Here is a 24,978-nt window from a genome sequence, read left to right as displayed (position 1 = left end):
GCCGGGGCTGTTGTAATCGCACTGCAATACAGTGGCGAGAGGGACCGGCTGTGCCCGGCTCTGCCCCTCTCTGCCCGGCTCTGCCCCGCTCTGTCCCCCTCTGCCTGGCTCTGCCGACTCTGCCCCCTTCTGCCCCCTTCTGCCCCGCTGTGCCCCTCTCTGACCGGCTCTCTGTCCCTCTCTGCCCGGCTCTGCCCCGCTGTGCCCCTCTCTGCCCGGCTCTGCCCCGCTGTGCCCCTCTCTGCCCGGCTCTGCCCCGCTGTGCCCCTCTCTGACCGGCTCTCTGTCTGGCTCTGCCCCGCTGTGCCCCCTCTGCCCGACTCTCTGTCCCTCTCTGCCTGGCTCTGCCCCGCTGTGCACCCCTCTGCCCGGCTCTCTGTCCCTCTCTGCCCGGCTCTGCCCCGCTGTGCCCCTCTCTGCCCGGCTCTGCCCCGCTGTGCCCCTCTCTGCCCGGCTCTCTGCCCGGCTCTGCCCCGCTGTGCCCCCCTCTGACCGGCTCTCTGCCCCTCTCTGCCCGGCTCTGCCCCGCTGTGCCCCCTCTGCCCGACTCTCTGTCCCTCTCTGCCTGGCTCTGCCCCGCTGTGCACCCCTCTGCCCGGCTCTCTGTCCCTCTCTGCCCGGCTCTGCCCCGCTGTGCCCCTCTCTGCCCGGCTCTGCCCCGCTGTGCACCCCTCTGCCCGGCTCTCTGTCCCTCTCTGCCCGGCTCTGCCCCGCTGTGCCCCTCTCTGCCCGGCTCTCTGCCCGGCTCTGCCCCACTGTGCCCCCCTCTGACCGGCTCTCTGCCCCTCTCTGCCCCGCTGTGCACCCCTCTGCCCGGCTCTCTGTCCCTCTCTGCCCGGCTCTGCCCCGCTGTGCCCCTCTCTGCCCGGCTCTCTGCCCGGCTCTGCCCCACTGTGCCCCCCTCTGACCGGCTCTCTGCCCCTCTCTGCCCCGCTGTGCCCCCCTCTGCCCGGCTCTCTGCCCAGCTCTGCCCCGCTGTGCCCCCCTCTGCCCGGCTCTGCCCCACTGTGCCCCCCTCTGACCGGCTCTCTGCCCCTCTCTGCCCGGCTCTGCCCCGCTGTGCCCCCCTCTGCCCGGCTCTGCCCCCCTCTGCCCCGCTGTGCCCGGGCTGGTGCAACACTGTGAAACTGCTGAGGGAGCGTCGCCAAAGCACCGTCCAGAAGGACAGCGAGAGAAGCGCCGCATCTTCACATCGCCGGACTGGTGGTTGCGCTTGGACTGTTAATAGGAGGCAGAGAGGAAAGGCGTTTGTGTCGCTGGACCCTGTCCGTACATCTCTCTGGATTTTGCACGTTGCGGTCAGTGTCTGTGTGCGTTAGTCGTCTCCTCCAGCGAAACAAGTCCGTTGCGCGGCGCTATAGTGGGGGTTCAAATATAATGTTTCAGTCTGTGGAGTTGGACAATAATGTAACACAAACTCCCACATGCATGTTCTATATCGAGTACAGAAAACGAAAGAAAGAAAAAGAAGGACAGAAGATACGCTTTTCCAGCTGTTTTGTATCGTCTACTCAGTCATGGAGAAACAGGCGCAGTTACACTTCCACAGCATCCTGAGCTCCGTCCAGTTCGGGAAAGAGTTCATAAAGCATTACAACATTATGTTTCAAATATGGAAGTCAATTAATTCAATGACTAATTAAGCTTACACATATAGAGATAACACTTTAAATGAATGGGTCCAATAATGATATGCATGTATATGTGGCTGGGGGGGGGGTTCTCAGGTGACCCTTGTCACACTGTAACACGCCGTAAACCCGCCCCCTGCCTCCCCTCTGATTGGTGGAAACCCGCCCAGGCCACTGGCCGCTGGGCACGTCAGTCTCACCGCAGTCTTAACAAGCCATGATCACAGTGACAGACATGCTGCTTCATATTTCATTATTATTATGCATTAATTTTGTTTACACAGCAAGGTAGAAAAATGACCTTATTTAGAACACAAATAGAATCTAAATAAGATCCAAGTAGTTCTACATTATTACGTCACTGACTTGTGTTGATACGTTACTAAACCTGCACAAGTGCATGTGATTCAACAGCGGGGGAAACGGTCGTCCGGAGCTGCATGCACGCCTCTCCCCTGGCGTGTTCGGTGTCTATTGAGCAGCACTGCCGCTCCGCCGCTGCATCCCGCCGCTGGGTTTGACGGCTAAGCGGGTAACCAGATATTCAAAAACAATACGTCATCCCACAATGCACCGCTCCCTGCGCCCTCCAGCATTACCTCATCCCGGCGGCCACCGCGGCCGGCAGAATCTTCTCGGGGGTCGTCTAGGCAACGCGCCTTATCTGCGCGCCGGCCCCGCCCCCTCGGCGCCCGCAGCCAATGGGAGGCCTCGGCTATGACATCATGGCTATTTTTAGAGGCCGGGGCCGCAGATAAGCTTTGCCTCCACGCTGGAGCGGCGCACAGTACACAGCCGCAACTCCGCACTTACACAGCCCTGAGCGCAGCGCTGCGGAGCCGCAACAAGTGTCACGGCGAGGGAGGGAGGGAGAGAGAGAGCGAGGAAAAAGTTTTCCACCTTTTCTGTCCCTCCGCATTGGGGGGCTTGTTGTGCCACCGACCCGGGCTGAGTGGATCACTTGTGCAGAAAGCAGCAGCAACAGCAGCTCCACTACTACAGCACCGCTACTACTACTACAGCAGCTCCACTACTACAGCCCCGCTACTACTACTACAGCAGCTCCACTACTACAGCCCCGCTGAGAGCCGGACTCGCTCCATTGGAAGCTCTGCGCGCTGCTGAAGACTGAAGACGGGCTCCAGAGGACCCGCCGCACACAGGGGCCACACAGCGGGGCCACACAGCGGTCCTGCGAGAGGGACACATCCCAGCCGCGTCCTGGTCTCCCTTCTATGTCCGGCAAGATGGAAACTACCTTCTACGACGACTCCCTGAGCGCCGCCTTCTCCCCGCACGGAGAGCCGGCCGGCTATGGATACAACCCCAAGGCGCTGAAGCAGACCATGACGCTGAACCTGTCCGACCCGGCCGGCTCCCTGAAGCCCCACCTGCGGGCCAAGGCCAGCGACATCCTCACCTCCCCGGACGTGGGGCTGCTCAAGCTGGCCTCCCCGGAGCTGGAGCGCCTCATCATCCAGTCCAGCAACGGGCTGATCACCACCACGCCGACCCCCACGCAGTTCCTGTGCCCCAAGAATGTCACCGACGAGCAGGAGGGCTTCGCCGAGGGCTTCGTCCGGGCGCTGGCCGAGCTGCACCACCAGAACATGCCCGGGGTGCCCCCCAGCGTGGCGGCCGCACCGCAGACCAGCGGCGGCGGCAGCAGCAGCACCCTGGCGCCGGTGCCCTCCCTGGCGGTCAACACGGTGTTCAACTCCAGCCTGCGGCCCGACCCTCCGGTGTACGCCGACCTGAACACCTTCAATCCCCCCCCGGCGCCCGGCTACAGCAGCGCCACTCCGGCCATGAACTACCCGGCTCCCCCGCCCCCCCAGCCGCAGCCTCAGCACCCGATGAACCCGCTGGCGGTGCAGCACCCGCGGCTGCAGGCTCTGAAAGAGGAGCCCCAGACGGTGCCCGAGATGCCCGGCGACACCCCGCCCCTCTCCCCCATCGACATGGAGAGCCAGGAGCGCATCAAGGCCGAGAGGAAGCGCATGAGGAACCGGATCGCCGCCTCCAAGTGCCGGAAGAGGAAGCTGGAGCGCATCTCCCGGCTGGAGGACAAGGTGAAGAACCTGAAGTCGCAGAACTCCGAGCTGGCCTCCACCGCCAACCTGCTGCGGGAGCAGGTGGCCCAGCTGAAGCAGAAAGTCATGAACCACGTCAACAGCGGCTGCCAGCTCATGCTGACCCAGCAGCTGCAGACCTTCTGAGGAGGGCAGGCCGGGGCCGGAGAGAGAGACTAACTAGACCAGAGATCCTAATTCAAGACTTGATGGCTGTACGAGCTGGAGCAGCGGTCAGCTGGTGTGCAGCAGAGACCGAGGGAGAGACTAGACCGGACTGTATGGAGAGCCTGACCGCCTGGGCCGCACAGGAGACCCGCCGCCTGGAAGGGAAAACTTTAAAAGTGAAGTTAAAAACTTGAGCTTGCCGGCGGCGGGAGGACAAGCGGAAAACCGCACAGCTCCTCCATGTCCTGTTTCGTGCTTTTGTCCTGAGAGAGAGAGAGGGAGAGAGACGCGGAGAGACTGGACTTTGTTACCGTTGACCAAGTGTTTGCATGGACCTGCGCTTCGAAGATCATTCAGTATTAAGAGTTAATCGAGTTTAATGGAGTTTAATCGAGTTTAATCAAGCACCACTGCGACAGACAGCAGCTGCCTGCGTTGAAGCGCCCAGGAGAGACTTGTACTGTGAAAGCAGGCTGATAACTTTTGGAAAAAGCTGCCTGGCTTTTGAGTTGTGTACATAATGTTTGTCCCCCTTTTTGTTTTTTAATCCTATGTGCTTTCAATACGAGAGAGAGAGAGAGAGAGAGTGTCCTCAAAAGCCTTTGTAAGTTTGTCTGTCTGTGTTTTTTATGTTGCTTAATGGGGTTTAACCCATTGTTATTTGTAAATAAGATGAACTTAAGTTTACCATTTGTAATAAATATATAATTTTTTATGTTGGTTTTCTGAACATTTCGGAAACGAATCGACTCTATTTAAGAAATGTATAAATAAAGGATCTAAAACGAATTTCCACTTGCCTGTGTTTTATTCGCCCTGGTCTGCCATCATTGTCAGTGTGTGGTTTTATCTGTACAATTAGACGGACACCATGCCAATCTCACACGTCCTTACAACACATCGCCCGGCCCGGGGTTCGTAGGACTTTTAAAGCGACATTTTAAAGTTGTTGGTTTGATCTCCAGTAAATCCCAGAGCACTTAAAATGTTTCTATTTGAGATGTAATAATGCACAGAATGGTACAGTACGGCCTTTGGCATAAACTGGGTATACCTTCAGGAGATTATGACACCGTGAGATATAAAAGATGCAACATGACTGCCGGCTTTTAAAAATACATTATTAATAAAGAAAAACACGCCCGAAAACTCTCTGAAGTTATGGACTGTAAAACCATCTCCACAAAGTCCTGAAAACAGGTGTGTCTAGAGGGGCTCGGATCTTAACTGCCAGTGACCGACTGTGAGTAGCCTATACTTTATAAAGTGCTGTAGTATACTGAAGTACTGGCTACTCCTAGTGTACTCAAAGTGCGTCTCTTCATGAGGGCTGTCAAAGCCTCTAAAATCCGAGGCAGATAGTAATCGATATTTATCAAGGTTACACACACATCCTCCCAAACGCATTTACAGACTGAGCATTACACCTGTACTTAATATGATCTTAATTTGAATCATTATAACAATGAGAAGAGCCTGTGTCATTAGTGGCAGAAGAAGAAGAAGAAGAAGAACTTGGTATTAATAATAGTGGTAGGAGCGGAAACGACGGAGCTAGTAGTTCTGCGAAATAAACTACTACTAAGAAGTCCTTTCATAAATAAATACACGCTGTTTGATCAAATACATCACCCAGGTGAAATAATAATACCAATAATAATAAGTCTGTGTAATAATAAAAGACAACAAAACGTGCATTGATGTTTAGTCCCCTTAATTACAACGATGTATTATTATTATTATGCATTGTTCAGTGAAAAGGAGAAGGTCTCTACTAGCAATGAGAAGCCCTTCCCACCTGGGGGCGCCATTGCTCTGTATATCGCCTTTAAACCGACCCATCAACGCCTGGAGGGGAAAATACAGAAATAAATAACAAAGTAAACTTGAAGCGGCTGTGTGCGGCACTGCAGTCACAGAAGAGGCTTTTTAATATTGAATGACACATATCAGTCACACCCAGGGCACTGATCACAGCATTATAATTGTCTCCGTTAACGCTTCTTGGATATTAGTCCCATAACATCGTGAGAACAACATAAATATGGAGCAGTTTTGCTTCTGTTGAACTTAGGACTGATGTGTAGTATTATGTTTTTACTTGTATTATATTTCTTAGCAGACACCCTTATCCAGAGCACCTGACAATACAAGTTGTTACAATGTATGACATTATTGTGACGTGCAATGGACACGGAGGATTCTGGGTGAAGTGCCCTGGTGAGGGGAACAGCAGTGGCACTGAACCCACCGCCCTGGTGCAGATGTGGAGTGCTATCCTAATGCTGCAGCCCATACGCACAGTGTTGAGACGGAGACATTCACACAAAACACACGACTGCATCCCGGGGACTGGACATCTGCCCGTGCATATCAGGCCAGAGAAGCGTCATCCCGAGAGACCAATGGGAAGAGAGAGAGAGAGAGAAGATGTGTGTGCATGTGTGTATAGAGTGAAGTATACAGCTCTCTAAACTGTGAAAGTGTGCACAAACAGGACTGGTGTGACACAAGCGGGTCTGGAATTGTATCTCTGGTTCCTTTAACTAATAGCAGCACAAGGGGTCAACAGTTTAGGCATTTGAAGTCGTTGTGCATCACTGAAAACTGTAGATGTGTATAAAACACTTGAGTGTGAGGATGTGGCTCCATACATTTTAATTTATATTCCTTAGTGACCCGTCTAGAACTAAACTTAAAGCGAGTACAAGGACATGTATTCAGTATTATCTAACTCTTTAGTTAGTAGTGGACGTTGTGAATCTGTTGGACAAATCAAACTGCATCTTGTTCAAAGTATCTCAAAGTAACTAAACATCAGACCTGATTTGAACACAATACACTCCAGTTCTCTAGCTGCCTGACCATGTCTTTGCTTAAGAAGTGAAACATAGTTGTGTTGAGGTGTTGTTTAATTGTTGCACAAAATGAAAACAAAAAATGAAAAATAATGGTACATCTCAGACTGTGATTGATATTATTATTATTATAAGTGTCTAATTAAACTCTTATAGAAAAGGGCACCAGACAATGAAACACAACGTGAAACTATTTGAGTATTTTAATGATTAATATACAAAACAAATATGTAAACGTTTTATAAGAAACGTACAGGATGTAGTGAATGGATCGTAGAGAAGCCGACTTGGGGTACAGTTTTCAGGGTGCCGACAGACACGCATCTATAGGTGGAGAAGGATGGTGAGACGTCCGTCTGTCTCGAAGGCTGATATAGATGTCTGTAGTCCGTTAAATGGGACAGTGTGTATTCTCTTTTAAATACCCACACATTTAATTCTTCCCATATGAACAGGATTGCAATTGTGGTTGCGTTTCCACACTCAGACACAAATAAAACTGAGCCGAGTGATTCACTGGTCCGTTTCCTGGTAAGATCTGATAGGTTCCCGTTACATTCCACATTCCTCTGGACATTCCTGGAATACCCGGGCCGGCCAGGGGACATGTTGTGTGTGTGTGTCTGGAGCAGCACTATAGTTAGATCCGGGGTTCCAGAGGTTGCAGGAGTGCGGACGTGTGTATGTATGTGTGTGTGTGTGTAATATGGGATGTGGAACACCATGCCGTCTGCTGGTTGTGTAGGGAGACACTTGTCTAAATATAGCGTGGCCCTTTGCATGTGTGTCCCGAGGAGCGCGGTGTTACCAAATAAAAACACGACTCTCCCACCGCCCTCGAAAGACGAGAAGGCCAGGTCCTCACTCGTGGAAAAGTACCCTGCTGGCTGGTGTACAGCCGGGAGCGAAAGCACGGCACACAGACACACACACACACACGCGCACACACACACACAAGCAGAGCCTCTCTTGCTGTAGATGGTACGACAAAAAGCAACACCCAAACTGACCCAAAAGCATCATATCTCCCACTTTCTGGACGTTGATTCCCACCCCAGTGAAGTCATCTTTGCCGTTGTGACAGTTTCACCTGAGGGCTGGTGTCAGGTGAAGTGAAAGTGTTGCGTCCATCTCACTTCTTACGCTGCTTCAGGAGGGAAGGAGGCAGGAAGAGGAGGAAACAGTGTTAAAAGGTGAACTCCAGGCTAACTGTAACACGCAGCTCTGTATTTTCATGTTTTAAATACATTTTTATACATTCCAATGACTTGATTGGAGTTATGCTAGAACATGCGTGTGTGTGTTCCTACCTCAGAGGTACAGCGCTGAACACTGGACATGGCACGGGCCCAGGATAGTCCACACCCCTGCATTTGTTTGTTGTCGGACGGCACGGTCAACTTTAAAACACACAATCATGGCAACAGTAGCCAGGCTGCAAATCATGTCCTTTGTCACCTTAGATCCTTCTACCGTCGAAGAATAAATACCTGGGAGCGGGGCTGTATTTACCTTTCCGAACTCCAGGGGGTTTTGTTAAATAAATACAACAAAACTAGAAATAATAATCACAATAATAAAGATCTTACGATGTTTGTTTTGGTTTTCAAAGCTCAGCAAGTACTCTCGATGTGTTGATTCGGGAGAGGATTAGAGCTTCACCTGCCTCTGTATGCGCCTGGTTGCCCTGGGAATATCAGATTAGAGTATGTCTGGCAGTGTCGAGATTCGTCTCACAGCAGATTGTTTTAATGAGCTGCCTCTTCTGAGAGTTTCAGACTTTTAATATAGTTTATAACTTTCTTTTATTGTCACAGTTTTACAGTCATGCTGTCCACCAGCCTGTTCAACAATCCCTACGCCATTGAAGTCCTTCAGACCAAAAAGAAGGACTTGGTGGAAGGCATTTCCAACACAGAACACCTGCTGAACCTCCTCATCGACAAGGGCATCTTGCCGCCAGAGAAGAAGGTCATCATGGCAAACTACCGGTCTCGGGAGGAGAAGAACTCCCGCGTCCTGGACATCCTGGTCTCCCAAGGCGAGCGGGCTTGCCGCCTGTTCTTCTACCCCTGCCTGAAGCTCGCAGAGCCTGACTTGTACGAAAGCATCAAAGAGTACGTGGGGGATGTGAACGAGAACATCAGAGATGCCCGGAGGCAGCTGATAGGGTACCTTCTGGAGAGGGATCACGGGGGTCCCGTCAAAATAAAGCAGAATCAAACCCCAAAAGCCCTTAAAGCCCCCGAGAAGCCCAAGCGTGCGGTGGTTCCACAAAAGAGGGAAAAGCTCCGATTCAGTGAGCCGGAGAAGACCGTCCCATTGGTGAAGAGAACAGAGGAGCCTAAAGCAGTGCCTCCAAAGCCAGGGGGGGTTTTCGACGCCGCTGCGGCGGGAGACCTCTCCCTCCTGGAGGAGCTTCTTAAGGGCTGCGACGTCAACGCGGTCGACTCCTCCAAGGAGACGCTGTTGCACATGGCCGCGGCACATGGCCGGGTCCCCGTCATCGAGTTCCTGCTCAGCAAAGGGGCCAAGCTGGACGTGAGGGACAGCAAGGGCAGGACCCCGCTGCACAGAGCCGCGGAGAAAGGTCACGTTCAGGCTGTGAAGTTCCTTGTGCAGGCGGGGGCGGACATCTACACCCTGGACAGTGACTCCAAGACTCCAGCTCACTTGGCAGCCCAGAACAAGCACCTCAGCACGGTCAGGGCCCTGGTGGAGGAAGAGACCCGGAGCTTCCGAAATCACAGGGCGTTTTTGCACATGGCGGCCCTCAAGGATGATTCCAGTCTGGCCCAGGTCCTCCTCCAGAGTGGAGCTCCTGTGGACGCAAAGGACAACAAGCAGAGGACCGCACTCTTTCACGCAGTGAATAATGGATTCGAGAGGACGGCCAGGGTCCTTCTGGAAGCCGGAGCCCAGGTAGACTCCGGCATCATCGACGCCGCGTTCAATCACAACAGCCAGTCCATGTACGGCCTCCTCCTGCAGTACAGCAAGGGTTTGTCTCCCGACACCATGCTGTCCGCGCTTTTCAAAGCCGTGCAGAGGAATTTGCAGGGGATCGTGGCGGCGCTGATAGACCGGGGCACCGACATCAACGGGCGCAACGAGATGCAGTACACGCCTGTACTCCTGGCGGTAGAGCTGGGCCACCTCGAAACGGCCAAGGTCCTGGTTGCCAAAAAGGCCCGTCTGGAGGAGAGGTTGCCCAACCAGAACTCCGCGCTGCACCTGGCTGCTCAGAGTGGGAGTCTCGGGGTCACCCAGCTGCTGCTGGAGGCGGGCATGGATGCCAACGTGGCCGGTCCCGGGGACATGGCCCCCCTGCACGTGGCCGCCTTCCACAACAAGCCGGTGCTGGTAGAGGTGCTGGTGAGGGCTGGGGCCCAGGTCAACGCCCCAACCCGAGAGTCTCTCACCGCCCTGCACATTGCCAGTCAGTGCGGCCACGACGACGTCGTTTCCCAGCTGCTCAGGAGCAAGGCGGATGTCCATGCCAAAGACCGGCAGTCGTGGACAGCTCTGCACTACGCCGGTGCACGTGCAGGGGCCGCCACGGTACAGCAGCTACTGGAAAACAGCGCGGACCCCAACGTCGCAGACAAGGAGAAAAAGACACCCTTGCACCTGGCCGCCCTGGATGGAAACTCAGAGGCCGTGTCCGCCCTTCTGCTCGGCAAGGCCAGGGCTGGAGCCAAAGACATGGACGGCTGCACCCCTCTGCACTACGCTGCAGCCAAAGGTCACGTGAGGGTCGCCGAGGCTCTCCTGGCCTCCGGGAAAAACAATGACGACAAAAACGTGTGGCGGAAGACCCCCCTACACATGGCAGCCGAGCACGGGCAGGACGCCGTGGTGGACCTCCTGCTGCCCAGTGGCGCCAAGATCAACGCCCTGGACAACAACCGGGACACCCCTCTGCACTGCGCCTGTCGGGCCGGGCACCTGGGCACCGTGCGGAGCCTGCTGGGCTGGACGCAGGGGGAGAAGGCCAACCTGCAGGCGACCAACAGCGTGAAGAAGACCCCTCTGCAGGTGGCCGAGTCTGGGCAGGGGGAAGGCCACGGGCAGATCGTCACCCTGCTGAAGAAGAAGATGCTGCTGATCAAGTAATAGACACTGGTCTGGGCTCTGGAGCGCTGCAGCAGCCAAACAGATCGTCTCCTGGAGAACAGAAGCTCGCAGATGTGACGTTGTTAACTTTGTGTGTCCAAAGTTTGGGGGGTTCCAATGACTTGTATACTAATGTGCTTGCACAATTGATTCGGTTTATATCAAAGTATTCTCTGAAATCCGTGTTGGGTTCCAACCGAAGAACATATAAGAACATCAGCAACTTGTCACACAAAGACCACAACCACTGTGTCAATAACAATGCTGCTGCAAAAATACTATAGTAATGTACAGTAATTGTCTGAAACTGTAAGTACTGAAAAGTGTCCCTGTTGTTAATCCTACAGTAAAAACAATAGTAAGAGCTGCTGTAAATACATAAACTTGGTGTTTTAGTTTTGTATTTTGTATACATTGTGTGTTGTAATCAGGGTGTTAATGCTCAAAGGTTGCAGTGGACTTTTGGAATAATGGAGTCTTTCGTTAGAAATGTAAAACATATTTATGACCGATCGCACTTGAGAAAGAAGGCTGTGGACTTAAACCAGTGATTTGTGTTGTGATGCAATTGTTATTAAAATCATTACTTGTACATGCTGTTGTATATCTTTGATTATTATTTTGTAGTTAGTTAGTGGTGCACAGAAATAAAATTACTTGGGAGCCACAATGAGCAGCGAACAGAGACTTCATCTGCACAGAGCTGTGTAGCCGACTGCGCCATCTAGGGGAATATTTGTAAAACTGCATAATTATTTTCAATTTAAAATGAAGGCTTCTGGTTTGTTTAGTCATTCTTATTCAATATTGAAATTACATAATAATACTACTACTACTACTACTACTACTACTACTACTACTACTACTAATAATAATAATAATACAGAATTTAAAGTATTTGAAGATACTTAAGCATACAACTAAATTAGACACACAATGTTACAGTTTTGAAACATTATTAAACTGTAACAGAATACCACAAAAATGGGTTACATCAAAGTGGATCCATATGAATGGGGTCCAATACATTATACCAGAACTGTTTCTATTAGTATTAGTTAACATGAATTAACATTAATAATATACTGAATAATAATATTAATAATAATAATACTGCAGAAAAGTACTCAATACTAATAAGAATTGGAACAAACCTGCAATATATTCGTGTTTTGTTATTAATACTGCGACATTAGTATATTCTATACAAACCACTTAATTAAGGCTAGTTGAAATGGGTCGGGCGACTCCTGTCACATGACACGGGACACCTCCTCGCTGCGCTTCCGGGTTCCGCACACGTCACCCGCTGCTGACGTCCGGCGCAGAGGCCGCGCAGCCGACATGGCCCGCAACGAGGAGAAGCAGCTGGGGAAGCTCAACCGGCTGTGGCTGCAGAGAGAGAGAGACGGTAAACGGTGGCTAAAGCGGCGGGGAGTCACTGGAGGGACAGACAGACCCACCTCTGCGCTCTGGAGGACGGAGCTCACGCCAGAGGATCTCAGGACATAGAGTTCACAGTACACTAGAGCCAACCTAGCCCTGGAGGACCACCCTGCTGGCTTGTGTTCCAGCCGAGCTCTCAATTATTAATTGACCCTTAATTGAAGTAACAATCTGCTTACAGTTGACTTCTCAGATTTAAAATAGTTGGTTCTTTAATAAGTTCTTTATACATTCTATACTTAATTTAACCCCCTCTGATTGAGGCTCTGATTCAGGAAATTATCAGTTCAATTAAGTAATTGAGACTTTGGTTGGACCAGGACCAGGATTGGGAACCTCTGCACTAGAGCAACATGAAGGATTTAGATTATTATTATTATTAGTAGTAGTGGTTGTAGTAAATCTGCAAATGATTGGGGTCTGGGGTTATTCAGTTCTGTTTCAATTCCCTGTATTTTAATGTGTCTTCTTCTACAGAGGGCCGAATCAAAAACATCCATGAAGGCAGACCCAGACTGGTAACTTGGACTGCATTGAACTTTTATTTAATGTCAGAGTTCAGTTCTTGGCCAAAACATAATAATAAAACTCATCTTTCTGTTGTAGTCGTGTTTGAATTCAGCCCCAGCGGTGAAGAAGTGGATTCCCAGCATCAAGAACGAGATCGAGTACTATTTACAGGTACTGCGCTTTTCTGTGTAGGTGAATCAGCATGTTATACCAAGAGTTGGCCCCTTAATTGGCCTAATTAAACAATTAACTGGATGCCGATGAATTTAGCCCTTCTCTCCAGACTCTGGAATGTTGTGTGGGTTTGAAGGGATCAGATATAAGATTATAGTTTTAGATGAGCCCCTCTCTCTTGTTAACGGTGCCCCCCCGTCTCCGCGCAGCAGTCCCAGCTGTCTCACTACCCCGAGCGCAAGATCGCCGAGTTCCAGCGGCACGTCGAGGACCTGGGCCAGGAGTACAAGCGGTTCCTGCGCAAACTCCGGGCCCTGGACCCGTCCTGCAGGCACCAGCCCTGGACCCTGCGCGGCTACAGCAAGAGGCGGCGGCTCACGGACGGGTCGGGGTGTCGGAGCCAGACGGGTATCGGTGTGGGCAGCTGCTCCGGGCTGCCTCTTGTGTTTTTAATGTTGTGTAGTATGTTTTGTTGACGGGATTGTGTTTGTATTCATACCGTATCAAACGTGTTCATGATGAAAACTACACACCTGAAGTGAAAAGCTGTCAGTCGAGACCTTCTTTCCCAGAGTTTAAACACAGCTCTGTGATAATAACACACAGGGCCTTTAATACTTGTTTACTTTTCCTTTTTTAAGCTAGGCCTCACACATCAATGTTTTTTTTTCCCCCTCTCTCTCTCTCCTCCACAGAGTGCGAAGGCGTAAAGACGCTCCTCACTCCCATCCTGTCCGAGTCTGCGGAGCCGGCGGGTGAAGAGTCCGACAGCGAGACGGACCTGGACGGCACCGTGGCCGGGGACCCGCCTCCAGAGGTCTCTCCGGCCCGGCCCGGCCCGGACCCGGCCCCGGATCTGCCCGGCCAGGACCGGCCCCTGTCCTTCGATCTCCGCAAGATGCCGCTGAAATTCACGGGGCGCCCGGCCGGGCCTGGGGAGGAGAACGCGGACAGCCTGGCCAGGGTCCTGTTTCTGGGGCTCCCGAACCTGCGCGGCTCCTCTGCGGCCCGGGCGGTCGAAACGCACAACGCCCCGCCCGGAGAGAAGGAAGGATCTGATCCGAGCGCCGCCAGACCCCCGACAGAACCCAGGCCACACGTGCTGGGTCTGGACTGCTACTCCTCCTCAGAAGACGACGCATAAGCTGCTCTCGCACGGGACGGTGGAACCCGGGGCGAAAATGGAGATAGTGTCGTGTGAAAACGGCTGTATTGTGCTGCTGTGGGGGGGGCGGGGATTTATTGGTGGTCTGTACGTATTAGTTGAGCACGGCTTCACATACACTTCGCTTTACTTCTTGTGGAAGCAGTTTTATGGGTGATTTGATAGTTTTTTGTAGAACTTGTCGTTGCCCTCCTTATGCCTGGATTCCCATCCCACTGGGGTCACCCCTGGGGATAGACTGGGGTTCGGGGGTGGCAGCCAGATCAGACTGGTCTAGAGGGATGTTTCTCCCCCGTGTTGTTCTGGGATGTGACTCTTGGGAGAACCTGTATCCTATTCTAGTCTTGTATCCGGTCCCTCTTTTGGTTGTAGACAGATGACAATAAAACGCTCTGGTAGTCTACTTTGTGCGGTGGTTCATTTTAAGAAGTTGAAATACTATTCTGGATGGCTTATTCTGTAAAAATAGAGATAAATGACAGACTGGGAGATAATCCACTTGTACAATTATTCAGGTGATTACAGAGTCAGTTACTGGTAAATATAACTCTGTGATATTTATACCGAAGCTGAGGTTCGCTCTGCTTGTAATATCCACGTCTTTTTTAAAGGAATTGTTTATAATTATATCTGTACAGAAAATAAGCATTTTCTTTAAGAGAAAGATGTTGAAATGTCTTTGTTGTTGAGACCTGGTGTCCACGTGGCTGTAATTGCTAAAACAGAAACAGTCTGTGCTGTGGATTGTTGTCGGTTGTAGGAAAGGAAAGCTGTCCTTTACGAGGCTGTCCTGAAGCAGCCGGGTCTCTTATCAGGATTTTTTTAGTGGCAAAGGGCCTCCCGTTGTCTGACTGGCACTGTGTTCACTATGCTGTACACAACTATTTAATTTCAATTTACTCTCCTGTAGGATAACACTTTACAATGTTTTATCATGCTTCTTGTGTTAATTGTACTCGTATTATTTTGATTTCCCCTTTGCTCCCTTTCCCGTAGCCCTTGACTGTGACCTAACATCTTACTATCCAGGATGTAAGACCTCATTTATTGTATACACTTGTGTAAATTGGAATGTGTACAATGTATTATGCTTTGAATTGCACTGTATTTTGAAAATCTGAATTTGTAATGTTTGATGCCTTGTACTGAACTGTATTTTTGCACTTTGCATTGCGCTTATGTTTGGTAAGTCGCCCTGGATAAGGGTGTCTGCCAAGAAATAAATAATAATAATAATAATAATAATAATGTGTGCTATGTTTACAAAACATTACAATTTACACTATAAATTGTAACGAGCATGAGGCAGAACCTGACCCACATATTCCTGGCATTTAATGCGTTTTAAACTTCAATAGACTCTTCCAGAGCACAAAACAAAGCATTTAATTTTTTTTCACATGTTTCAAAATTCAGAATTATCCCCAGGGTTGTCCTGTAATTGAAAAATGGGCGGCTTTTAAGTGCCAGAAATGTGAAATACGACACTCCTACTGTTACAAAAAATGTACTCCCCTTTCCAGGATAAATAAACAGCACTTATCCAGGACAGCGTCAAGGTCAAGAGCAAACCGACTGTCTTTCTGTGTGTTTTTTTATTTCACTATGAGAGACTGGGTCCATAACAGCAACTGTATGAATCGCAAACTTGATAGGAAATCCACAATTGCATTGAACCCTTTGATAATTAAACAAGTTACATTCTAACACCAGTCCACCTTACATTCTCTACGTGCACTGGGTTATAAACCTCTAATTTTCCACAATAGACATGAACCTTGGGATGGTGATCGATGTGGTTTTGTGCACTGACTCCCAATCTGTGAAAATATGAAATATCCAATAAAAAAGCGACCCGCTCACACTGGTGTTTGCCCTCCAGGCCGACGGGGGGCGCTGTGTCCGAGCACACGGGTGAGTCTGGCCTCCGGGCCGGCAGGGGGCGCTGCGGGATCCTCGGCCGTCTGACTGCAGGTCCTGTCGGCTGTGCCAGGCTGTGTGACGAGCAACATGGCGGAGGAGGTGGATGTTGTTGATATTGAGGGAGATGAGTCGGAGTTCAGTGTGAGGTAGGAGGCTGCGGGCTGCGGGCCGCCCGGGGTCGGTGCGTCGGGACGGGCAGGACGGCGCCGGGGTGGCCGGGGACGCCTCCGGTTTGAAACCGGTTCATATGAACGGCAGTGCCAGATGATCAGCATCCCCCAACATGTGTCCTTAAAAATACGAGTCTCACACTTGTTATGATGATTTTTGCAGTAGGACGCAGTTACTGACACACAATACCGCAGATCTGCAGTAAAGCGCCGCGGTCACAGCAGGGCACAGTTTAAGTGCGTTATTATTATTTAAAGATGTGGAAAGAGCTGGCGACCTGATCATTGAGGTTCAAGATAATCACGTGATTCGCGTCATTCATTTGGAAACATCTGCCAACACGTGACACATTCATTTGAACATCTGTAGAAAAAGATCATTAAGCCAGTTAATAAACACCATTCAAAACTGAACTGGTTATAATACTGAATGGGTGAGAGTGAGGTTCAGTGCCGCTCGCCTTGTTTTTATACTAAATCAAAAAGTGTGTGTGTGTGTGTGTCAGTGTGTCAGTGAGAGAGTGAGAGTGTGTGTGTGTGTGTGTCAGTGAGAGAGTGAGAGTGTGTGTGTGTGTCAGTGAGAGAGAGAGAGTGTGTGTGTGTGTCAGTGAGAGAGAGAGAGTGTGTGTCAGTGTGTCAGTGAGAGAGAGAGTGTGTGTGTGTGTGTGTCAGTGTGTCAGTGAGAGAGTGAGAGTGTGTGTGTGTGTGTGTGTCAGTGAGAGAGAGAGAGTGTGTGTGTGTCAGTGAGAGAGAGAGTGTGTGTGTGTGTGTGTCAGTGTGTCAGTGAGAGAGTGAGAGTGTGTGTGTGTGTGTGTGTCAGTGAGAGAGAGAGTGTGTGTGTGTGTCAGTGAGAGAGAGAGAATGTGTGTCAGTGTGTCAGTGAGAGAGAGAGTGTGTCAGTGTGTCAGTGAGAGAGTGAGAGTGTGTGTCAGTGTGTCAGTGAGAGAGAGTGTGTGTGTGTGTCAGTGAGAGAGAGTGTGTGTCAGTGTGTCAGTGAGAGAGAGTGTGTGTGTGTCAGTGAGAGAGAGTGTGTGTCAGTGTGTCAGTGAGAGAGAGTGTGTGTGTGTGTCAGTGAGAGAGAGTGTGTGTGTGTCAGTGAGAGAGAGAGTGTGTGTGTGTGTGTCAGTGTGTCAGTGAGAGAGTGAGAGTGTGTGTGTGTGTGTGTGTCAGTGAGAGAGTGAGAGTGTGTGTGTGTGTGTGTGTGTCAGTGAGAGAGAGAGAGTGTGTGTCAGTGTGTCAGTGAGAGAGAGAGTGTGTGTCAGTGTGTCAGTGAGAGAGTGAGAGTGTGTGTGTGTGTGTCAGTGAGAGAGAGAGAGTGTGTGTGTGTGTCAGTGAGAGAGAGAGAGTGTGTGTGTGTGTCAGTGAGAGAGAGAGAGTGTGTGTGTGTGTCAGTGAGAGAGAGAGAGTGTGTGTGTGTCAGTGTGTCAGTGAGAGAGAGTGTGTGTGTGTGTCAGTGAGAGAGACTGTGTGTGTGTGTCAGTGAGAGAGTGAGAGTGTGTATGTGTGTGTGTCAGTGAGAGAGTGAGAGTGTGTGTGTGTGTGTGTGTCAGTGAGAGAGTGAGAGTGTGTGTGTGTGTGTCAGTGAGAGAGTGAGAGTGTGTGTGTGTGTGTCAGTGAGAGAGTGTGTGTGTGTGTGTGTATCTGAGAGAGAGAGAGAGTGTGTGTGTGTGTGTGTCAGTGAGAGAGTGAGAGTGTGTATGTGTGTGTGTCAGTGAGAGAGTGAGAGTGTGTGTGTGTGTGTGTGTGTCAGTGAGAGAGTGAGAGTGTGTGTGTGTGTGTCAGTGAGAGAGTGAGAGTGTGTGTGTGTGTCAGTGAGAGAGTGTGTGTGTGTGTGTGTATCTGAGAGAGAGAGAGAGAGTGTGTGTGTGTGTGTCAGTGAGAGAGTGAGAGTGTCAGTGAGAGAGTGAGAGTGTCAGTGAGAGAGTGAGAGTGTGTGTGTGTATCTGAGAGAGAGAGAGAGTGTGTGTGTCAGTGAGAGAGAGTGTGTGTGTCAGTGAGAGAGTGAGAGTGTGTGTGTGTGTATCTGAGAGAGAGAGAGAGTGTGTGTGTGTGTGTCAGTGAGAGAGAGAGTGTGTGTGTGTGTTAATGTAAAAGTGCAGGGCAGCGCAACGTTACTTGGGAGTTGGAATATAAGTTAAAACCGTCGAGATACTATATCGATTGACAGGACCTTCATTGTGTCTCAGGGATCAGGACGGTCCGGCACCGGGGTTCCTTCCGGACCAGTACCTGCAGTCGGCCTGGAAGAGCAACAGCGAGATCGTGGTGAGTCTGCAGTGTGCTTTAAAGCACACCACTGTCCAACTGCATGGAACAGTGGAGCACTTTCATTTGAATTCCTCTTTTATATGATTATTATGACTTGATATGGACTGTATTGCCATTTCCCCACCAGCCCTGGACCCTGGACAGCTCCATCAGCGAGGAGAACCGGGCCGTGATCGAGAACATGCTGCTGGAGGAGCAGTATCCTTTAGAGACGGGAACCCCGCTGGGAAGCTCTTCTCTGAAGGCCTGTGCTGTGGTTGGGGTTGGGTCACTGTGGTTGGGTTTCGGTCACTGATGCTAGGGCTCACGATGGCGTAGGTGCCACACAGTGCTGGACAGGGCTGTTTTTCACAAGGTGCTGCTGGGAATTTCCTTAACCAGGCGTGAGGTATTATCTCACCGGGAAGGAGCTGCCCAAGAGCATCTGGCCTGGGGAGAAGCAGAGGCCGGACAAAGTGAAGAAGTGAGTGTTTAAGGGTGGTTGTCTTTGTGTGGCTCAGGCCACCGCAGAGGGGATCTCTGAGGGGAGGTTTAGCTTCTGTATCTTGTGGTTCAGGACGGCGTGAATTGATAATTGCCATACAGGTCTATTTCAATCCACCTGCAGTCATCAGAGGCCTTTTGGTATCACTTTGACTCAGGAGTGGGGAGTTTGAACACAAATTTTGACTCACGATGTTTTGCCCTGGGGTTTTGTTGGACCGTGTCTCCCAGGTCTCCAGTGAAAGCTGCTCACCAGCCGGCCCGGTGGGGGCAGGAGGAGAAGGACCTCTTCGAGAAAGGCCTGGTAAGCCATCGACTGTACGAATTTCATTGGCTAGTGCAGTATACAGCGCAGGGGAATAGGCACAGCGCACAGGAGCGACCGTTTCCTTTCACGTCCTCGTTGTTCTTCTGTGCTCATGCGGGGGGTGTAAATCAGTGTCAGTGCACGGCTCACTGCAGTGACTCTGCCAACACTCACCGTCTCTGCTGCTTCAGGCGCAGTTCGGCCGAAGGTGGACCAAGATAGCGAAGCTTATCGGCAGCCGGACGGTCCTGCAGGTGAAGAGCTACGCACGGCAGTACTTCAAAAACAAGGTGAGGAGGAAATGCAGAGCCCTTCTGGTCACCTGCACCACAGGGCCGCTCAGGAACGAGTGGAGTCGCCCCCTCGGTGTGTCTGAGTGGACAGCAGTGATCGCGCATCACTCTGAGCTCACCTGCTGCCTAATTCCTCTACAGGCCAAGACCGAGGGCATCCTGGTGGACCCCCCGGGAGCCCCTTTCCAGGGACCGTCCAACGGGGAGGTGCTGGGGGGCGGCGGCGGCACCTCCCGGCCAGTGTGGTCGGTGGAGAGCCCGGCCAGCAGCCTGTCCAACGCCGTCCGCATCCAGCGGCTGTCGGACGACGAGGACGTGGACATCACGGATGACACGGACGAGGACGCCGCGCCGCGGGGGGCTGAGGAGGGGCCCGGCAACGAGGACCCAGACGGCCCCCGGGAGGCAGAGACGAGCCCTGGCTCTTCCCCCTCGTGTCGGGACCCGAAGCCGACGCCCGCCTGCTCGTTGGACCAGCACGCCTCGCTCCCCACTCTGGGGGCCAGCGCCGGGCTCGGCCCGGTGAGTGAGCTGCTGGGCGGCTGTGGTCCGCTGCAATGCGAGGCGGGGGCCAACCAGGAGGCTGGAGACAAGGCCAACCCCCCGGAGCTATGGCCGGGGGGCCCGGAGGAGAGCGGACCGGGAGCGGGCCCCGGAGAGACGCTGCCTGAGAGTGAAGACCCCGAGGAAGCAGGTAGAGAATTTGAATGTGTGAATGTGTGTTCGAAGCGGAGACCCTTGACCTCTGGTGTGGAGCTGTGTTTGGGTTGTGTCTGTTTGAACTGATTGAACTCTGAGGCTGTTGGCTCTCGTTGTTACTCTTAAGCTCCAGGGCTGGAGGAGGAAGAGGAGGAGGAGGAGGAGGAGGATGAAGAGGAGGAGCTGAAAGCCCCCGAGCAGGAGGTGCAGCTGGACGTGGACGCCATCACGGAGGACGAGAAGCAGGCCATCCCCGAGTTCTTCGAGGGCCGTCCGTCCAAGACCCCCGAGCGCTACCTCAAGATCAGGAACTACATCTTGGACCAGTGGTGAGGGCGGCTGGGTGGGACTTCTGTCTGGAGCAGCATCTCAGATGCCTTTTGTGTGTGTGTGTGTGTGTGTGTGTGTTTGCTTCAGTGCGCTGGTCGTGGTCTGTGTGATGTGCGTACACTGAGGCCTGTCTGTGCGGTTGTGTGCGTTGTGTGCACGGTTGTGCGTGTTGTGTGTGATTGTGCGTGTTGTTTTTACAGTTGTGCATGTTGTGTATGCGGTTGTGGATGTTGTATGCTTTTTTGCGTGTTGTGTGTGCAGTTGTGCGTGTTGTGTGTGCAGTTGTGCGTGTTGTGTTTGCAATTGTGCGTGTTGTGTGCGGTTCTGCGTGTTGTGTGCATGTTGTTTCGACGGTTGTGCATGTTGTGAGTGTTGTGTTCTGTTGTGCGTGTTGTGTGTGCGGTACGCTGAGTGTCTGAGGAGACTAATGCCTGGCTGTCCCTGCCTTCGTCTTGCGAAGGGTGAGATCCAAACCCAGGTACCTGAACAAGACCTCCGTGAGGCCGGGCCTGAAGAACTGCGGGGACGTGAACTGCATTGGCCGGATCCACACCTACCTGGAGCTGATCGGGGCGATCAACTTCAACTGTGGTAACGCCGGCCCCCGGGAGCCTCCGATTACTGCGGTGTTCACTTGCCCGACGAAGCACAAACCGCTGGTCTCTCTGTGTGTCGTTTCAGAGCAGGCGATCTACCACCGGCCCAGGATCGTGGACAAGTCTCGCCTGAAGGAGGGACGGGACGCCGTGGAGGCCTACCAGCTGGCGCAGAGGCTGCAGTCCATGGTAACGGACAACATGCGTGATGGCGGCCGTGCGATCGAGCCGGCAGGGATACAAATACCCACAGTGCAATGGGGATTGACTGTTTGTGTATTTATCGATGAAAGGACGAGCCAGCGTTGTTGTTAAGTGTGTTCGGAGTTTTATAAAGATGTTAGTATGTTCTGTTAAAGTTGTGTGGCTCACGTCTCCTCTAAGTGTTGATTTCTCCCCTGCAGCGCACACGGAAACGCCGAGTACGGGACACGTGGGGCAACTGGTGCGACGCCAAGGACCTGGAAGGACAGACGTTCGAGGTACTGCGCTCTGACCTTCACCTGTGTCTCGCTTTGAGATCGCTCTCTGTCCTGAATGTGTCCAAACCTGGGGCTACAAGTCCTACAGAGACATGCAGTCCTGTACGACTCCCGCTCTTCGTCACAACGGCGGTGCTGCTGTGGCTGCGCCTCTAATGACTGGAATTAATTTAAACACTTCCTGTCTGTCCCCTGATGGAGCACGAGCGCCTGTCCGAGTGTTCGCGGACGCGCGCCACCGATTCTCACGTCCTCCCCTGTGTGTTTCAGCACCTGAGCGCCGAGGAGCTGGCCAGGAGGAGGGAGGAGCACAGGAGACGGGTCCCCAGGCCCAGCAAGGTCCCCCGACAGGGCAAAGAGTGAGCTGCTCTCTTACAAATCCTCCCCGCCAGGAACCAGGCCCCTCCATGCTCGTGTCTCAGTTGTCCCGTTTCACTGTCCGTCTTTTGCTTCTCCCCTCAGTTCGTTGGACCCCTTCCAGTTGATCCCTTGCAAGTCGTTCGGGGAGGACAAGCAGGTGAGAGTCGTCCTGTTTTCTAGGAGAAGACTGAAATACCTCGGTTTACCCCCCAAGTGTCCACATTAATAACGCTCTACCCCACCCCTCCAGGAGCCGTTCCGAGTGGTGGTGTCCGCGGCAGCGATGGTGGTCATGGACATGGTGAGAGAATGCGGAGTGAGCCTCTGTACGGGGGTTTAAATTAAGTGACGGCTGGGTAGATTTCCCTCAACCGTATTTGAGTTTTGCCTTAAAGGACACTTTGAAAGACAGACGTCCTCCTGGTGAGATATCGCTGTGGTCCACTCATTGGCCTGTCCTCTAGAAGTGTCCAATAAGTGCGTCAGTTTTGTCAGACTCCAGGGTCCTGGCACGGCCCGCCAGGCGAGACGAGCTAGTGTCTCTCGGCCGGGGGGTTACTGATCGTCTCCGTCTCTGTCTGTGTGTATGCAGCACGCGCACGTCTCCATGGCCGAGGTCATCGGACTGCTGGGAGGAGGATACGCCGAGGGGGACAAGGTCCTGAAGGTGAGAACAGCCGCCGCCGACACGCGTGTGTGTGGAGGGGTCCGTCGATACACACGATTCACTCTCTAGACCTGTCTCTGTCCCCCGTGCGGACCCCTGTCTCTGTCCCCCATGCGGATCCCCGTCCCTGTGTGCCGTGCGGACCCCTGTCTCTGTCCCCGTGCGGATCCCCGTCCCTGTGCGCCATGCTGACCCCTGTCTCTGTCCCCCGCGCAGATCTGCGCCGCCGAGCCCTGCAACAGCCTGAGCACGGGCCTGCAGTGCGAGATGGACCCCGTGTCCCAGACGCAGGCCTCCGAGGCGCTGGCGGGCCGCGGCTACAGCGTGGTGGGCTGGTACCACTCCCACCCGGCCTTCGACCCCAACCCCTCCGTCCGGGACATCGACACGCAGGCTAAGTTCCAGGTGAGATGCTTTGGCCTGACGGCGGATTTTATTACTACGATTGTGTTGCTTCAGTTGTTTTAACTGTGTGATCATTAGTGTAACGGGGGGACAACCGCTTTTGTTTTACTTCCCGTTTCATCGTCCCTTTCTTTCTTCTGCCCAGAGTTACTTCTCTCGGGGGGGCGCCCAGTTCATCGGCATCATCGTCAGCCCCTACAACCCCTCCAACGCCGCGCCGCAGTCCCAGGTCACCTGCCTGGCCGTGAGTGAGGAGTCCAGCGCCGGCGGCCCACGCAGTACGTGCCTCTCTCTCTCCCCGCTCCGGTTCAGTCTTAACTCTGAGATCATTAGTCGCTGAGGCTTGTCCCCCGTGCACGATGATGAGACACATCGGTTTAGGATCTTTCCTCTCCTTTCGTCGGCACAGGGCTGCCTTTCAAGTTCGAGATGCACCCGTCGCCGGAGGAGCCGGACTGGCCGCAGGTGCTGAGGAAGGCCCGGTGGGTCATCGACAAGTACCGGCTCTCACACGGGTAAGCGAGGGCCGCCGCGTGTTTTTAAAGAGGGGTCTGATCTAGCGAGCGCCGCGGCCTCCTTCTCGTCCAAGGCTCTTCCGCGTGGCTGGACGGCGTCCCAGGACGGAGAGTAACCATTGGTTCTTGTCGCTGCAGGAGCGTGCCGATGGACCGACTCTTCCACAGAGACTCGGACCTCACCTGCTTAGAGAAGGTCAGTGCGTCCCGAGCTTTGGACAGACGCTGCCATCGTGAAAGCTACGTAATAGCCGTGTCCTTCAGGGATGCCGAGGGACACTTGCGAGTCCCTGACGTGTGTGCGTTCTCTAAAAGGCACTGCTGTCCCGTCTCCTCCACAGATGCTGGCGTCCATGAGGTCGTCCCTGGACTTCCTGCAGGAGGACGCGGTGACGGGCTTCCTGGCTCAGGTCGAGACCCTCTTCCTGTCCTGGTTCGTGGCCGAAAGCAGGAGCGGCTACACGGAGGGAGGAGACGCGGCGAGTCCTGGCGAGTGCCCGTCTGGCTCCGAGGAGATGTGACCCTCGTGCCGCTCTGGGAGCCCTGCGTCGTTTCATGAAGCTTCCCCGCAATCCAGCGTCTTCTGTTCGACCCGGGCTTCAGCTCTGTCCCGCAGTCCCCGTCATCAGTGTACATACGTACAAAACCATAAAGGTCTGGAGGTCTACTGCAGCCGTGGGACGCTGAAAAGGAACAATGTCCTCTGTCTGTTAGAACATGAACTTTAGAAACCCTCTCCTCCCGTCCACAAACTCAAACAAGCCAGCGGGGGCAAATGTGTCTTCAGGTCTCCAGCACTGGGATGTGGCCATGTGTGTAGAATTTGCGTATTTAAAGTGTTTGTGTTGTTGTTTCATGTCCCCAGTAAGACAGATCAAATATATCACCTCTGGAGGAGAAGCCGAGAGGCACTCGGGCTCGGCTGTGTGCGGCCGCTGGGTTTTACGAGAAAAGCCCCGTCCACAGTGAGGACGGCTCGAATGTAAACCGTGCTTCAGTATTACAAGGACCCCATATGTATCTGTTGTACATAAAGCAGAACAATAAAACGTTGATAACCAAGCCTGTCACGTCCGATTTTTGGTGTCCAGATCACTGTAGAAATGAAGCCCCTCAGGGACGAAGGAAGGCAAATGGGGGAGGAAGCACTGAAGTTTGGTATGTGTCGAGCTGTGTGTAGTGAAGTGGAATAATAATGATAATAATACTAATAAAGATCTCTCAAGAGAACAGTAGTCAGTGTTCCCACACATGCGCAGTAACAAGTGGATTTGAATAACTCAGCCATTTTTATCAGCCCATAGCGCGGCTAGTCGGACAATAATAATCAACCCACACTA

The 24,978-nt window shown here is 52.5% G+C and overlaps 4 protein-coding genes across 5 annotated transcripts; all 4 read left to right on the top strand.

The window, feature by feature from the left end:
• Positions 1-2,404: 2,404 nt before the first annotated feature.
• Positions 2,405-4,660, top strand: jun (Jun proto-oncogene, AP-1 transcription factor subunit). Its single transcript, XM_066692129.1, has one exon. The coding sequence runs from the start codon at positions 2,867-2,869 to the stop codon at positions 3,848-3,850; it is 984 nt and encodes a 327-aa protein (XP_066548226.1). The 5' UTR covers positions 2,405-2,866; the 3' UTR covers positions 3,851-4,660.
• Positions 4,661-8,475: 3,815 nt separating this feature from the next.
• Positions 8,476-11,430, top strand: caiap (CARD- and ANK-containing Inflammasome Adaptor Protein). The gene has a single exon (XM_066692448.1). The coding sequence runs from the start codon at positions 8,557-8,559 to the stop codon at positions 10,843-10,845; it is 2,289 nt and encodes a 762-aa protein (XP_066548545.1). The 5' UTR covers positions 8,476-8,556; the 3' UTR covers positions 10,846-11,430.
• Positions 11,431-12,134: 704 nt separating this feature from the next.
• On the top strand, positions 12,135-15,388 carry LOC136714630 (uncharacterized). Its single transcript, XM_066692229.1, has 5 exons — positions 12,135-12,256; positions 12,769-12,809; positions 12,898-12,972; positions 13,185-13,383; positions 13,671-15,388. The coding sequence occupies exons 1-5, from the start codon at positions 12,190-12,192 to the stop codon at positions 14,117-14,119; spliced, it is 831 nt and encodes a 276-aa protein (XP_066548326.1). The 5' UTR covers positions 12,135-12,189; the 3' UTR covers positions 14,120-15,388.
• Positions 15,389-16,121: 733 nt separating this feature from the next.
• On the top strand, positions 16,122-24,700 carry mysm1 (Myb-like, SWIRM and MPN domains 1). 2 transcript variants are annotated; one of them, XM_066692167.1, is made up of 20 exons: positions 16,122-16,209; positions 18,420-18,498; positions 18,629-18,699; positions 18,890-18,964; positions 19,216-19,288; positions 19,483-19,581; positions 19,726-20,278; positions 20,411-20,612; positions 21,074-21,204; positions 21,295-21,398; positions 21,614-21,691; positions 21,962-22,050; positions 22,154-22,208; positions 22,302-22,352; positions 22,644-22,718; positions 22,935-23,123; positions 23,269-23,401; positions 23,533-23,638; positions 23,777-23,834; positions 23,980-24,700. In XM_066692167.1, exons 1-20 carry the CDS (start codon positions 16,151-16,153, stop codon positions 24,157-24,159), a joined length of 2,460 nt encoding a protein of 819 aa, XP_066548264.1. In that variant the 5' UTR covers positions 16,122-16,150; the 3' UTR covers positions 24,160-24,700. The 2 variants fall into 2 exon arrangements, with proteins under 2 accessions (XP_066548264.1, XP_066548263.1); XM_066692166.1 differs by having other exon boundaries at positions 21,074-21,398.
• The last annotated feature ends 278 nt before the right edge of the window (positions 24,701-24,978 follow it).

Source organism: Amia ocellicauda, chromosome 19 (genome assembly GCF_036373705.1).
Source record: "Amia ocellicauda isolate fAmiCal2 chromosome 19, fAmiCal2.hap1, whole genome shotgun sequence".
NCBI lineage: Eukaryota > Metazoa > Chordata > Actinopteri > Amiiformes > Amiidae > Amia > Amia ocellicauda.
The sequence above is the reverse complement of the archived record's forward strand: the minus strand, read 5'-3'. Positions and strand labels throughout refer to the sequence as shown.